The sequence below is a fragment of the Mus caroli genome, chromosome 2, assembly GCF_900094665.2.
Source record: "Mus caroli chromosome 2, CAROLI_EIJ_v1.1, whole genome shotgun sequence".
NCBI lineage: Eukaryota > Metazoa > Chordata > Mammalia > Rodentia > Muridae > Mus > Mus caroli.
This window is the reverse complement of record NC_034571.1, coordinates 82,197,705-82,215,204: the sequence shown is the minus strand read 5'-3', so window position 1 is coordinate 82,215,204 and position 17,500 is coordinate 82,197,705. Positions and strand designations below refer to the sequence as shown.

The 17,500-nt window shown below is 33.8% G+C and overlaps 2 protein-coding genes across 2 annotated transcripts; both read left to right on the top strand.

The window, feature by feature from the left end:
• Positions 1-944: 944 nt before the first annotated feature.
• LOC110290134 (olfactory receptor 5D14-like) lies at positions 945-1,895 on the top strand. Its single transcript, XM_021156618.1, has one exon. It carries the CDS (start codon positions 945-947, stop codon positions 1,893-1,895), a length of 951 nt encoding a protein of 316 aa, XP_021012277.1.
• Positions 1,896-13,638: 11,743 nt separating this feature from the next.
• Positions 13,639-14,580, top strand: LOC110289915 (olfactory receptor 5D18-like). The gene has a single exon (XM_021156317.1). It carries the CDS (start codon positions 13,639-13,641, stop codon positions 14,578-14,580), a length of 942 nt encoding a protein of 313 aa, XP_021011976.1.
• Positions 14,581-17,500: the final 2,920 nt, after the last annotated feature.

Sequence of the window (17,500 nt, the reverse complement as noted above, 5' to 3'; positions counted from 1 at the left end):
AGTTAGAGGGCCCCAATAAAACAGTGGCTTACATGGTACACTGGATATGTCAGAGAGTTTTCTTTGCTTAGGGTCCTATACACAATCTACAACAGTTTGGATTACTTTGGGGGGAAAAAGGATTAAATTGGTTGTCTAAAATAGCTATATACTCTTTCTAAAATCTAAAGGGGTCTAGTTTTGCAGTAAATTAGGCACTGTTTGGGTGTTATTTTAATTGCAGTGATAGAGGATGTCTTAATCATGTATTCACAAAGCTAGAGTGTATTTCATGGTAGAGTTTTCTTTGTCATTTGAAGGAAAATCTCATTATTATGATTCTTTAAGACAGGATCTGATATTAATTTTTAATTATCTGCTCTGAGCCCTGTAGGGAATATTTTCCTCTAGTGTTTGAATCCCCAGAGCTATCAGGTAAACATAAAAGATCTTCACTTCTTGCCATTCTTAATTCATAGAGCACAAGGAGAATGGTGACTCTCTCTGTAACCAGTAAGTTTATTCAGATTTTTTGCTACTTAAAAAATGTTCTTTTCTTGATACTGTAACTAAGATAGGCTTTGATTTTTCTTTCCATGTTAAATCATTAATACAAAGAAAATAATGTTTAGGAGATAACTGTATGCAAATAGATTTTCTTTTTGCCTCTGCCTTTGGCAGCAACTAAGAAACAAAGCACTAAACCTCTTCTGAGTATGTTAGGCCACATTGGTATTATAAAGTAATATATGGCCAAATGGCACTGTTTAATTCTTCTTTCGTAGTTTTCTCTAATCATTTATTTCTTGAAATTACAAAGAAAAAAAACTTAGTGGTTACATTTGTGCAAATAATCAAACTAGAATGGCATTTTGTATGGTTCATTGAAAAATAGTTGACATTTCTTACATAAATTTCTATTAAACAGGAGAGTCTTCAGCCTCAGCTGTCTACTGATAGGCATTATGGTGCCAATGGAAAGAAATGTGAGTGTGGAGATTAAGATTATCTTCTCCCTTTTGGGCTTCACAGACTACCCTGAGCTTCAGATCCCCCTTTTTCTAATCTTTCTCTTCATGTACATTATCACTGTAGTGGGAAACCTTGGGATGATAGTGCTCATCAATATCGACTCTAAGTTCCATACTCCAATGTACTTTTTCCTTAGCCACCTTTCCTTTGTTGACTTCTGCTACTCAACCATCATAACACCCAAGCTGCTTGAAAACTTGATTTTGGCTGATAAAACTATACTTTATTTCAGCTGCATGTTGCAGTACTTTCTGTCCTGTGTGGCTGTGGTGGCTGAGTCCTACTTACTAGCAGTTATGGCTTATGATCGCTTCATGGCCATCTGTAATCCCTTGCTGTATACTGTGGCCATGTCACCGAAACTGTGCATCCTGCTTGTGACTGGGTCATATATCTGGAGCATATTTGCTACATTGATTCTCCTTTGCTATGCTCTGCAGCTAAAGTTTTCCAGATTTAATGTGATCAACCACTTCTTCTGTGAATATACTGCCCTCATTGCTGTCTCTCGTTCTGATATATACATTCCCAGCTTGCTACTCTTTTGTTTTGCAACCTTCAATGAAGTGAGTACACTCCTGATCATTCTCACTTCTTACGTGTTCATTTTCGTGACGGTATTAAAAATCAAATCTGCTAGTGGACGTCGCAAAGCCTTCTCTACCTGTGCTTCCCACCTGACTGCCATCACAATTTTTCATGGAACCATACTTTCCCTATACTGTATACCTAACTCCAAAAACTCTAGGCAAGTCGTTAAAGTGGCGTCTGTCTTTTACACTGTTGTCAACCCCATGCTGAACCCACTGATCTACAGCCTAAGAAACAAGGATGTGAAGGATGCTTTCCAGAAATTAGTGAGCACAAAGATCCCTCTTCAGTGAACTATCTTAAAGTATGTTCAATACAGTAATAAAATTAGAACAATGGGTCTTTCTAGCATCTATGGTATATTTTTGTAGGAATTCTGTAGATTGTTATGATGCACAGATTAATAAACTCGACTCAGAAGATGAAAGTAAAGATGTTTATTTGGAGGAAATAAAAAATATTTGGTGCACAATATTTATTTCAAATCAATAATGATGATAATAATAATGATCAACAACATAAGATAATAGACAGCATAGCTAGATGCATTGTAGAACATACTTTTCTGAAAGAATAATTGTAACTCATGTGTAGAAATGCAGAAACGTGTCTAGTTTTGTTTTATTCGTAACAGAAAGTTTCTGATGGTAAACTTCACAGAAATTCTGTCATTGTTAGTAGATGTTAGATATTTAACTCCATTATTAAAATACAAGTGAGTATCCTTATATCATATATTCATTTCATTCTGTATCTTCTAAAAATCTTGTGTATAGAGAACACTGAACTCTATCTATAATCACCTTTTTTTTTTTTTTTTTTTTTTGAGAGGCTAGCATCAGAATGGTAACTGTATGTCTTTGGTAGAAACAGACACAAACATCTAAGGAAATAGTGAAGAATTGTCTGACATGTGTTAAAATTAAAAATTAACTCTACAAACCTAATATCTACTTCCTTTTATATAAAGCAATTATTAGTCTCTGAGTTAATGCTGCTGTTTTACAAAGGAAAATGTTCGAATGATTTTATTTCTAAGGGAGGACTTGGATATTATTGGGCAAAAAGCTTAATTCCCAGAATAATTGGTTATCAAAATACTTAAAGCATAATTTATAGTAATTAGCTGTTCAATCAAAAAAAGAAAAAATACCCAGAAATATTGAAAATTATATTTTTATATTTCTATTTTATAGTTTATATGAATGGATGACTAAACCTAAATATTTGGTGGCAAATTTTCCAGGAGATAAAATAAACTTGAATGATGAAAAATTGCTACATAAATTAATATACATCATAAAGTTTCTATTTTAAAACATCATCACTTTGGAAGAAATAATCATATGAGGAAAAATATTATATATTATTTTGTTTGTTTTACAAATAAAGAATGAGTGCTAAATGTAAACTTTAAGTTTCATGAAAAGAAAATTAACAGGTTAATAAAAATGGCTAAACATTGAGAAATTTTCATTTACATAGAAAAATTGATATAAGATATACTTGGGTTTTATCAAAACTATAATAGCATTTTTAAAGTAGGTGCTTCTCATTATAAAGATGGAATAAAAGTATATTTGTATTACCATTTCTTTTCTCTAAAAATAGTTGGAAACCAAAATTTTAGTGAAACAGCTGTGGTCAATTGAATACAAATGACCCTAATAATGTCATGTGTTTGAATCTCTGGACCTCAGTTAGTAGAACTATTTGAGAAAGATTAGGAAGTAGGAACTTGCTGGAGGAGGTATGTAACTTGGAGTGGGCTTTGAGGTTTTAAAAGCCTATACTCTCCCTCTTTCCCTCTCCCCTCCCCTCCCTATTTCCCTCTCCCCCCACCTCCTTCTCTTCCTCTCCTCCTCTCCTCCCCATCTCTCTTTCTCTCTCTCTCTCTCTCTCTCTCTCTCTCTCTCTCTCTCTCTCTCTCTCCCCTTTACCCCTGCTTGCCAAACAGATATGTGCCCTCAGCTACTTCTCTAGCACTGTTCCTGTCTTTCTGCTACCATGTTTCCCACCATGATGGTCATGAATTCTAACCTAGAACTGTGAGCCACCCAATAAATACTTTTTTTGTACATTGCCTTTGTCATAGTCTTTGTCATAGAAATGAAAAAAAAAAAAAACTAAATTAATGGATCAGAAGTCAGCAACTTGTCCTTATGAGTGTCTTGAGTGTTACAAATGAATATTTGATATACTTGTTTTGCAGGCTGATCGGAGAAGTTTTTGATGAGGAATACTTGACAAAGTGAAAGTATTAGTGTCTGAGAACAATCCACACTCCTTTATTTTAAAGCTCTCAATCTTGGACATAAGAAGTTTCCATGGAACCCTTCAAGGACATACTGATAAATTAAATTAAGACGTTTCTTCTGGGTTTGTCATTACAGATTTTTTCTGTATATCTAGACATATTTCCATAAAAATTTTTAATTAATTTATTTCATTAGATATTTTTGTGTTTTTCTGCATGCCTATATATGCACCACGTGTGCGCCTGGTATATTCAGAGATCAGAAGAAATTAGATTCTAATTGGGTTGATTGATAGTTGTAAGCTGCCATATAGGTGCTAGGAAAAGTATCAAGATTCACTGGAAGAGCAGGAGATGGTCTTAACTGCTAAATCATCTCTCCAGCCCCAATATGTACTTTCTTATAAATTTAAGTAAGAAGAAAGTTTTCCATAGAAAAGACTGCAAAACAGGACAGGGTGAAATGATGGAATTGTCTAAACTCAATATGTAAAAGTCTGAAATTGTCAACAAATAAATTGAACTAAAAATAAATTAACTTAAAAATTAAAAATACAATTTCATTGTTATATTAAGTCATGCCATAAATGCCATCTGGTTTTATCACAACCATAAAAACAGCTTTGAAAATGTGTATGTATATACTCATGTGGAGATTCATAATTTATTTTTAACAAAACTAATGTCACCTTGTACTATAATTTGAATAGACTTGAAAATATTATTAAATATTGCATAATGTATTCACATAGTGCAAAGTTGCTAGGCTGCATAGCTAATAAATTTCTTTTTAAAATTATAATATTATAACTGTGAGATGGCAACCCCATTCCACCACTTGATTCTCTATCATTCTGCTGGAGATAGACTCCATAATTCCCTCTCCCCATGGTTGGGCATTTAATCTAAGGTCCTTCCCTCTGAGTCCTGAGAGTCTCTTATCTGCTAAGTTTCTGGAACATTCTAAAGGATCCCTCCGCACCTCCTACTTCTCAAGGTTGCCCGTTTTTATTATTTCTCCTGACCCTCAGGTCTTCATTCCCACCCTTGCTCCTAATATCTGATCATGGTCCCCTCTTCACCAACCCTGTATCCTTTTACAGCCAGGTCCCTCCCTCCCCTTTCCTGTGATTGACTTCCTCCCAAGGGGATTGAGGTATCCTCACTTAAATTCTTCAGCTTCTTGATCTTCTTGAATCTGTGGATTGTATCCTGGATATTCTGTACTTTTTTGGTGAATATCCATTTATTTGTGAGTATATACTATGCAAAACTATGGGCCAATATTATTCCTGTCTAAAAGAACTGCAGGGACAATGGAAAAGAGACTTAAGGAAAGGAGGTCCAGTTACAAGCTCAAATTGTCAAGCTCAATGCCTGACACTATTACTGATGCAACGGTGTGCTTACAGACAGGAGCCTAGCAAGGTGGCTCTCTGAGAGGTCAAACAAGCAGGTGAGAGAGTCAGATGCTTACAGATACTTACACCAAACCAATGGACAGAAGCTGATGACCCCTGTGATTGAATTAGGCTGGCAGAAACTGAGGGGGAAGGCAAGCCCATAGGAAGACCTGCAATCTGAACTCATTTGAAGCCCCAGCATCCCTCAGACACTGGGCCACTAATCAAGCAGCAGACCCTTGCTGATATGAGTTATATACAGCAGAAGAATGCCTTATCTGGTCTCAGTGAGAGAAGATGCACCTAACCCTCCAGAGATTTGAGGTTCCAAGGAGTAGGAAAGTCTGGTGGGTTGGGGTGAGTGTGAACATCCTCTTGGAGACAGTGGACGGGAGATGGAATGAATAATTGTCAGAGTATGGACCAGGAGGGGGATAACTTGACTGTAATAAGATAATAAGATTAAAGAATAATATATATATATATATATATATATATATATATATATATATACACACATAATATTTTATTTAGCCTGTAAAATTTTGTGGATCTATTTTAATATTATCTGTTTCCTTCTCCCTTCTTTTAAATTCTCACAGAACTTAACAAACCTTCTCCATCAAACATTCTTATCTTAAAAAAATATTATTAATGGCTCACTGAGTTAAATTAGTATTAATGTAGGATATGTGGTATGGGTTTACTGACCAGGTAATGAGAAACCTACTGGTGGCCAAATCCTGATAGAAAAGTGTGCTTTTATAGTTAGCTGAAATAAACTGTCAGTTTTCTAAGCAAGGTTAAGAACAAATCAAGTCACTTTTATAAACAAATTGTAAGAAGGCAATTTAACAACCATGACCATTTAATGTAACCTGTAGACTTCTCACTAGGACCTATGGTATTACCATTCACTTGGTTTTGAAAAGTTGTACTGTATTAACCATGACTGCAGAGCTGGATTCATATCCAGTTGGATATAACTGGTTATACTCATTACTATCCTTCCACTATTGCATCAGTGAGCACAACTTTCTTGGCAGGCTAATACTGTAGAATAGAGGGTGTGGTACTACATAGAATAAGTGGCATCTTTTATCATGGTAGCCATGTTAGAAGCTACAGCAGTTTGAAATTATCTGAAAGCAAAGTAGCTTCTACATTGTAAAAAAAATAACAAAAACAACAACAAACAAACAAAAACAAAACAAAAACCAAAACAAAACATCAACCCTTTTTTTTGCTAGCTATTTGAATAAGTCATTTCTTACTTCATAAATAAACTTTATGGTGTCCTTGTCTGTCTTCTCTCATAATGACATAACTAGCAATATCTTTTGAAGCATTCTTATAATATAATTCTATGTTTACTTTTAAAAATTATCTTTTTACATGTCGATTTGGTCAGTGAAGAGATGTCTTCCTAAATATAATGCCCTACTAAATATAGTGTAAGGCCCATGATAAACCTGCCATAAATCATAATGGGCATCAAGCCAGCCGGGCATGGTGGTACATGCTTTTAATCCCAGCATTCAGGAGGCAGAGACAGGCAGATTTCTGAGTTTGAGGCCAGCCTGGTCTACAAAGTGGGTTCCAGGACAGCCAGGGCTATACAGAGAAACCCTGTCTCAAAAAAACCAAAAGCCAGAAAACAAAAAACAAAAAAACAAACAAACAAAAAAATGGGCATTGAGCGAGCCTTCATAAGACAAAGGACCTCTCCTCTCACTGATGTTCCACAAGGCCATCCTCTGCTATGTATCTGGAGCCATGAGTCCCTCCATGTATAATCTTTGGTTGGTGGTTTAGTCCCTGGGAGCTCTGGGGTTACCACTATATTCATAGCATATGTTGTAATTGCCAGAATCTGGAAAGAACCCAGATGTCCTCCAACAGAGGAATAGACACAGAAAATATGGTACATTTATACAATGGAGTACTATTTAGCTATTAAAAAGGATGAATTCATAAAGTTCCTAGGTAAGTGGATGGAAATAGAAAATATCATCCTGAGTGAGGTAACACAAACACAAAGAACACACATGGTATGCACACACTGAAAAGTGGATATTAGCCCAGAAGTTCAGAATACCCAAGATACAATTCACAGATCACATGAAACTCAAGGAGAAGGAAGACCACAGTGTGGATACTTTGGTCCTTCTTAGAAGGGGGATCAAAATACCCATGGTAGAATTTTTTTAAATATTTAATTAATTATTCATACTCTTGAAGTAATCTAAAGATTCTGCTTATTTAAATAGAGAAACTTGATACAATCAATGAAGCTATTGCTTAATTTCTTCCATTTCAATCATTTATTATATGAATAATCTAAAAAGTATGAAAACAAGGTTGTTCAATGAAAAAGGATAAAAACTTAGATAAAAACATTCTTACATGTTTCTAAAGGGAGTAATTGAGAAGTTGATTTACATTTCAAATATTTGAAACATGGTTACTATATTCTTTAAAAAAAACAAGACTTGACAATAGAAAGCAATTTTTTTGTTAACATATTTTTAATTAGGTATTTATTAATTTACATTTCCAATGCTATCACAAAAGCCTCTCACATGCTCCCCCACCCAGTCCCACTTCTTGGCCCTGGCGTTTCCCTGTACTGAGGCATATAAAGGGGCCTCTCTTTCCACTGATGGCCGATTAGGCCAACTTCTGATACATATGCAGCTAGAGACAGGAGCTCCTGGGGGTACTGGTTAGTTCATATTGTTGTTCCACCTATAGGGTTGCAGATCCCTTTAGCTCCTTGGTTACTTTCTCTAGCTCCTCCATTGGGGGCACTGTGATCTATCCAATAGCTGACTGTGAGCATCCACTTCTGTGTTTGCTAGGACCCAGCATAGTCTCACAAGAGACAGCTATATCTGGGTCCTTTCAGCAAAATCTTGCTAGTGTATGCAATGGTGTCAGTGTTTGTAAGCCGATTATGGGATGGATCCCCTGATATGGCAGACTCTAGATGGTCCATCCTTTTGTTCAGCTCCAAACTTTGCCTCTGTAACTCCTTCCATGGGTGTTTTGTTCCCAATTCTAAGAAAGGGCAAAATGTCCACACTTTGGTCTTTGTTCTTGAGTTTCATGTGTTTAGCAAATTGTATCTTAACTCAAACAAGTCAATGGCCTTTCTGTACATAAAGGATAAACAGGCTGAGAAAGAAATTAGGGAATAAACACCCTTCTCAATAGTCACAAATAATATAAAATACCTTGGCATGACTCTAATTAAGGAAGTGAAAGATCTGTATGATAATAACTTCAAGTCTCTGAAGAAAGATATTAAAGAAGATCTCAGAAGATGGAAAGATCTCCAATGCTCATGGATTGGCAGGATCAATATAGTAAAAAATGGCTATCATGCCAAAAGCAATCTACAGATTCAAGGCAATCCCCATCAAAATTCCAACTCAATTCTTCAACGAATTAGAAAGGGCAATATGCAAATTCATCTGGAATAACAAAAAACCTAGGATAGCAAAAACTCTTCTCAAGGATAAAAGAACCTCTGGTGGAATCACCATGCCTGACCTAAAGCTGTACTACAGAGCAATTGTGATAAAAACTGCATGGTACTGGTATAGCGACAGACAAGTAGACCAATGGAATAGAATTGAAGACCCAGAAATGGACCCACACACCCATGGTCACTTGATCTTTGACAAAGGAGCAAAAACCATCCAGTCGAAAAAAGACAGCATTTTCAACAAATGGTACTGGCACAACTGGCGGTTATCATGTAGAAGAATGCAAATTGATCCATTCCTATCTCCTTGTACTAAGGTCAGATCTAAGTGGATTAAGGAACTCAACATAAAACCAGGGACACTGAAACTTATAGAGGAGAAAGTAGGGAAAAGCCATGAAGATATGGGTACAGGGGAAAAATTCCTGAAAAGAACAGCAACGGCTTGTGATGTAAGATCGAGAATCGACAAATGGGACCTCATAAAATTGCAAAGCTTCTGCAAGGCAAAAGACACCGTCAACAAGACAAAAAGGCCACCAACAAATTGGGGTAGGATCTTTACCTATCCTAAATAAGATAGGGAAATAATATCCAATATATATAAAGAACTCAAGAAGATGGACTCCAGAAAATCAAACAACCCCATTAAAAATGGGGCTCAAAGCTAAACAAAGAATTTTCACCTGAGGAATACCAAATGGCTGAGAAGCACCTGAAAAAAATGTTCAACATCCTTAATCATCAGGGAAATGCAAATCAAAACAACTCTGAGATTCCACCTCAGAATGGCTAAGATCAAAAATTCAGGTGACAGCAGATGCTGGTGAGGATGTGGAGAAAGAAGAACATTCCTCCATTGTTTGTGGGATTGCAAGATTGTACAACCACTCTGGAAATCAGTCTGGCGGTTCCTCAGAAAACTGGACATAGTACTAATGGAGGATCCCACAATACCTCTCCTGGGCATATATCCAGAAGATGTGTTACATTTACACAATGGAGTACTACTCAGCTATTAAAAAGAATGAATTTATGAAATTCCTAGGCAAATGGATGAACCTGGAGGGCATCATCCTGAGTGAAGTAACCTAATCACAAAAGTACTCACATCATATATACTCACTTATAGGTGGATATCAGCCCAGAAACTTAGAATACCCAAGATATAAGATACAATTAGCTAGAAAGCAAATTTGTAGAGTAGGGTTATTTTGTTTATTTTTGACTTGATGCTTTTAGTTTTTCATTTAATTGCTGTAAGATATATTGACATTATATTGACATTTTTGAAAAGCATGCAAAATTGGTTTTGTTAAATAATCTTGTCTTTGAATTAATTGGTGAATTCCATTATTTTTTAAGAACATGGAAATGGTATTTAATAAATATTTATGGAATAGTCATTCATTTATAAACTTTGATGACACTGGTGAACTAAAAAATGAAATTCATGCATTTGTGCATGTTTTTTCTTTTCAAGGAAAAACCAGCTCTAAAATAAGTACAATAAAAACAAATGTGAAACCTTTATTTCAACTATGCTCAGAAAGTAAAACGGTATATAGAGTAATTGCTTGAATTTTAGAGAAAGTTCAGAGAAGTTTGTCTGGATTCTAAGTAGTGAAGCACTTTGGACCATATCCAAAATGCTCATTTTTAGAAAAATTTAAAAAGCATAACATTAAGTAGATGAGTCAGTACAGTACAAAGAAAACAGGTGTAAAATATCCTATTTATTTGGGGCTTATGTTGGTAAAGTTTTCTTCATCTTTAATGAATCATAATGACCTGAGAACAGAATATCCACATATCCCAGACACACTCCGTGTACTGTGAAAAAAGAACATCATGGATTTTAAAAATCTTAAATAATTCTATATTAATATAGATTTCTAAAATATATTATATCTAACAGTAGGAGAAGACTAATGAGGTCATTCTTTGTGGAACAATATGGGTTATATATCTATATAGACATATATATAGATATATATAAATATGTATATAGTATTCATATATATTTATATATAAAATATATAAATATATAATATATATGAGTTAAATATATGTATATATAAATATATATACATACATAAATACATATATGTGATATATGTGTGTGTATATATATATATTTATAATCTCACTATATTTATGAACTGTCCCCAATGGTGATTTAATTTTCCACCCACAATTGCATCAAATTGAAGTGACTAATTGTAATTGTTTATTTTATGATCTCAAGAGAATATAGCGTAGTCTCTAAGGTTCCTGTCTCCAAGCCTGTAATAATAAATACAAGATGTATCTGCCACTCCCCAAAAGGAGAGGCCCTGCCTTTGTCCTTAGTAAGATAGATTTATAAGCACAATCTTTAATATCAATGGAAACTCAGCATTCATGAGTAAACCACTCTTTTAAGTTTTGTGAATGAGCCAATGTCATAGGGTGTAGTCTCTCTGTGAAGCTTTGCTTTAGGGGCCCTGGTCCAGGTAAGTACCTTAAGAATCCAGTGAAAGCTATTGCTTCTGGTAGGTAAAAGGACAACTGGACTTAATGCTCTCATTTTTATAATATTTTGATGAATAATTAAAGGACGAGTTCTCAGATATCTATAAAAGGTAAAATAAATATTATAAACTAATAAAAATTAAAGGATAGTATTATTAAGACTAGAAAATAAAATTAATATAACAAGTCATATCTTGTATTTTTAGAGAAGTCTTCACTAGATATTTAATACAATTAAATAATAGCGGTATAAGAGCTATTACATAAATAAACAGAAAATATGAGTCCCTTTATATAATTAACTAAGACATTAAGAACATACGTTAAATCATTAATTCTTTGAGGAGTTCATACATTGTATTTTGGTTTCATACATTCATATTTGGTATGCCCTCAGGTCTCCCATGTCTCCTCTCCTCCTCTACCCACTTACCTTTGTACATTTTTTATCAACGCATACTCTAATGATGTTTGCAAATAGCAACATGTTTCTTGCCTCATTTTTATAAAAATACTTTTAAAACTCTTACATTTAATTTAAGTATCATACATAATATCAAAGTGTTGCCTAGATTTCCTCCTGAATCCTTTTATTATGTAAATGAATTTTTAAATTATTTTTTGACTCACATAATATATCCTGATTAGTTTTACCCCTCTCTGTTCTTAATCCAGTTCTCCCTCTTACCCTCCTATCCAGATCGGCTTCCTTTTTATCTTTCATTAGAATTAGATGCAGCAAAGGTCTTGGACAAAATCCTATTGCCCTTCATAATAAAGATGTTGGAGACTTCAGGGTTACAGAGGATTATTCTGAACATCATAAAGAGAATTACATTAAGTCCATAGCTGACATTAATTTAAATGGAGAAAAACTCAAAGCAATTCTACTAAAATAAGGAGCAAGACATAGTTGTTAACTCTCTCCATACCTATTTAATATAAGACTTGAAGCCTTAACTAGAAGAATTAGAGAACTGGGTAAGATCAATGCACTACAGACAGAAGAGGAAGAAGTTAAAATATTTTTATTTGCATATGATAATGATAGTTGGCATAAAGTGACCCAAAACATTGTGCTGGGAAACTCTTACATCTGATAGACCCTTTTAGCACAATAGCTAGACACAAAATAGATTCACAAAAATCAGCAACCCTTTTATATACAAACAGACTGAAAAAGATATCAGGAAATAACACCTTTCACAATAGCTTCAAACAATGTAAAGTATCTTGGATAATATAACCAACCAAGTGAAAGATTTGTATGATTAAAAAAACAAACAAAAAAAACACTTTAAAACCCTGAAGAAAAAAATTGTTTCATAAAATAAAAAATAACCAGCAACATACTGAGTCCAATTTTGTTATTGAAATGCATTGGCTTCAATGGCAAAGTAACACATTTATAATCTTTGTCATCAAATTCCTTATCCTTGCCTATAATCTTGGGTGCTTGTCTAAAAACAATTGTGTGACCAAAAATAACACTTACTAATGGTAATAGAGAAAGCAATGTATGCACTGTCCAGCATGAACACTGTTTTTCATCATGAAGTGAAATACAAAGATTATTTTATATACAATGTTAATTTTAATTATTATCAACTGTCTTCATATTCCATTAAACAAAATTAGTAATCCTTACACAGCACAGGTAAAGTAATAAAATGACAAAATGAATGGACTAGGGAAGAAGTTAAATAGAATATGGAGACACATGCAAAAATAAAACCAGAGAGAGTAAAATGAAGGGTGAGATAAACACATATTGTTCTGAGAAATTAAACTCATAAAAAGATGACTATGCAAGTTGAGATATCAGAACTGTTGATACTTCAAATATTGTAATATGGGATACATACCTTAGTTTTTTCATATATTCCTTGGCTTTTATTATTGATCACAAGAATGACATAGCCAGTCATGCTGTTTACTTCAAATATTGTAACATGGATACATTCCTTAGATCTTTTATATATTCCTTGGATTTTATTACTGACAACAAGGATGATATAGTCAGTCTTAATGACATCTTTTGTGACCTTAAAATAATCTAATATCACTAAAATTTGTATATAAGTACTTGACTTGAAATAGCCTAAATCCATCCATATCTCTCAATTTATTTATGATGAATATCTTTTATGTAAGGCAATAATTTTATTCAACATTTCATTTTAATTTTACATATCTTTACAGTAATTATATTTTGTATTATGCATAATATCTACATTTCATAAAAAGTACACTACTTTTTAAAGATATTTGCTTTCTCTTCACAAGCTTTGTGAAGAGCATGAAACAAGCTGGGCATCTCTTCACAGTATATGTTTACTTTTAGGTCGTCTAGATTCCTACAAACAGAAGTCATGACTCTGTCAGATGGAAATCACAGTGGGGCTGTGTTCACCCTCTTGGGCTTCTCAGATTATCCAGAATTGACAATCCCTCTCTTTTTGATATTTCTCACCATCTACAGCATCACTGTGGTAGGAAATATTGGCATGATTGTTATAATCAGAATTAATCCCAAACTGCACATCCCCATGTACTTCTTCCTCAGCCATCTCTCCTTTGTGGACTTTTGTTATTCCTCCATTGTTGCTCCCAAGATGCTGGTAAATCTAGTTATAATGAACAGAGGCATATCATTTGCAGGATGCTTAGTGCAATTCTTTTTTTTCTGTACTTTTGTGGTAACTGAATCTTTTCTATTAGGAGTGATGGCTTATGACAGGTTTGTGGCCATCCGCAACCCTCTCCTCTACACAGTAGCCATGTCCCAGAGGCTCTGTGCCATGCTGGTATTGGGATCCTATGCTTGGGGGGTGGTATGCTCCTTGATACTGACGTGCTCTGCCTTGAATCTCTCTTTTTATGGTTTCAACATGATCAACCACTTTTTCTGTGAGTTCTCCTCTCTCCTTTCACTTTCACGCTCTGACACATCTGTCAGTCAACTGCTGCTTTTCGTTTTTGCCACGTTTAATGAGATTAGCACACTCCTTATCATTCTCTTGTCTTATGTGCTCATTGTTGTTACTATTCTGAAGATGAAGTCAGCTAGTGGACGCCGCAAAGCCTTCTCCACTTGTGCTTCCCATCTGACAGCTATAACCATCTTCCATGGTACAATCCTATTCCTATACTGTGTACCTAACTCCAAGAACTCCAGGCATACCGTAAAAGTGGCCTCTGTGTTTTACACAGTGGTGATCCCCATGCTGAATCCCCTAATATACAGTCTGAGAAATAAGGATGTCAAGGACACAGTAAAAAAAATAATAGGTACTAAAGTCATTTCTTCTTAAGCATATTATGTCATTTGTGTTTGTCATTTATGTGAAATGTGTTTATAAATGTTGATTTAATAAATTCTATTAAAACTAACATAGTTAATATTGCACAAAAGAGTAGAAATTGAGTTTGATTACAGTAGAATAAGCTTGCCTTTTATTTTATGAAAAATTCAAGTGTTATGTTGTTTTAGTACTATATGTTTAAGTATGTTATTTAATAATATATTGGTTAAGAATTTTTAATTTCTTGATTGTTTTCTTACTCTGTATGAAAAAAATTAATAATAAAATATTACAGGTCTCAGAAAAACTAGAAAGATGTTTAATTTACTCATTGTTAAATCATAGTAGAAATTTTAAGTGATATATATGATTTATCTGACATATACATTAACCAATAGATTATAACTTAAAACCTGTACACCTGTACAGATATTTCCAAAATGAAAAATAATTTTAAAAGTTTCATCAATTTATTTACTTTGTTATATCAAAGCATTATTTTTTAAAATATTTTTTAATTCCTCATTGAGAATTTCATAGAAGCATACAGTATTTGATCACTTACACTCCAAGGCTTACCTCTAACTTCTCCTAGGGTACTCCAAAAACATTATTTTCACAATTTAATTCTTCCTCTTCAATTTTTAAAGATTATTATGGCAAAATTTTATCTATATACTGTCAGTAAAGAGAACCATCCAACCTTCATACTCTTGAAGAAAAATGACTCTTCCTCTGCCAGGAGCCATTAACCTCTAATAGATGGTCAATTAGGAGAATTCATTTGTCCCTACCACATCCATGTTTTAATGTTAACTACTTTTTTTGCTCTTTTGTGGTTCTTATGCTAGTAACTACAGTTACTGTGAGTACAAGACATTAATGTCCTTGTCATATTTGCAATAACTCATACAATACTACCTCTATATAATAAAGGAAATAATCAAAAGAAAAGCTTCTGGAATGGGATAGTGTGGTATAGCATTTTCTTTTGATTGGAAATATTATTTTCAAGATGAAAGGGGAGACTCTTGAGACTCAAATCATAAATAAAATGCTTTATACTTATAAAAGTAGAGACTTGGAAGATTCAGGAAGACCCCTTCGGGCTTATAGAAAAAAATAAACAACTGTTTGGACACAAGACTCTGAAAAGCCAAGAGTATATCCTTGTTCCTGTAGAGTGAGATACTAGCTAGTTATTCAGAGAATGCTAGGGTTGCAGTTTTCTTGAGTCCTCACCTGCACTGACTTGGGGTTTTCATTAATAAAGATACTTCCTAATAATTCGTGTTCCTGTAAGTATTTTTTCATCAAACTCTGTTTGGTGACTCAATAAAATTGTAATGATATTCTAGTTTGAATTTAAGATATTAAGTGGGTTTCCTTCCTAGGCTGAATAACCTGGTATATATTGTGACTCCAGAAAAAAGATCTGTGACACAAAACACAGACAATTTGTAAACTAAGCTTAAGTCAAAGATTTAAACCTACTATAGATAGCGAACCTCAAGTTTCCAGCAACCAAACTAAAGCAAAACAAAGCAAAAAAAAAAAACATAAATACTTCTATATGGCTGAAAAAACAAACAGATATGCCACATAAAATTTTAAATGTAAATAAAGAAAATATCTAATAGATAAAAGGAAAAAGAAAAAGGAAAGGTTGGTCACCAGCTAAGACAAACATATGAAATCTGTTATTTAACAACAGAAAAATGCAAATCAATTCACAGTGGGAAATTAATTCATTACAATTAGTATGGTTGTTTTAAAAAAGGGAAACTAGGGGATATTTACAAACATGGAGAAAGAAAAGCTTTTCACAATGTGAGTAAAACTGTACATTATTCTCTTACAGAAAAAAAATAGGTTTCTCTAAAATAAGATAAAAAAAACAAACAAAAGTATAGCTTACTGTTAATGATATGCTTTTTGAGTACCAGAACATGGAAGGTGGGGATCATAAGGTTTTTGAGTTTGAGACCTCATTTGTCTATATAATAAGATTCTATCTCAAAATAATTCAAGCAAAATGAAACATAATAAAAACTGATAAAATTAAAAACTACATTATATTGTCCAGAGACTTATATAGAGCACATGTTCCCAGTGAAGTTATGATGCCAATCATAAAAGTTATCTGCACTTCCCAATGATCAGATCACTTAAGTACTATTCATATTTCCAAGAGCATGAACCAAATACACATTGATACATAAAGAATATGTGTTACATAGTAGAGCACTCAACATCTATAAGTTCAATAAAGTGTGTAATTTATGAAATACCCATTAAAGTGATGAGCATCTTGTAAACTATAGTTAGCTATATTCAGAAAGAAAGATGCTCTACCATCTTGTTTACAAGGTTCCTATGAATTGCTGGTCTCTTAGATTTGACAGTAAAATGGTTATTGCTGTTGTGTCAGAATAAAAGCTATGAACTTGCATACTTGGTTCTGTTGTTTATGTCAAAATATGAACATGATTTTCCAAGGAGGACAGAAGTAAACCCATACTGCAATAAATTTGAATGCCAGTCTTGTAATTCAAATTAAATAATTTCCAAGTGATACATTTAAAAGGTAAATTTGTGAAAGCCAGAAAAATATAAATTAATACAAAAGAAAAAAGATTTACTCAGAAAACCAATTATTTTTTTTCTTTTCTTTTTTTTATTATGTATTTTACTCAATTACATTTCCAATGCTATCCCAAAAGTCCCCAATACTCCCCTCACTTCCCACCCACCCATTCCCATTCTTTTGGCCCTGGCATTCCCCTGTATTGGGGCATATAAAGTTTGCAAGTCCAATGGGCCTCTCTTTCCAGTGATGGTCGACTAGGCCATTTTTCAATACATATGCAGCTAGAGACAAGAGCTCTGGGGTACTGGTTAGTTCATCATGTTGTTCCAACTATAGGGT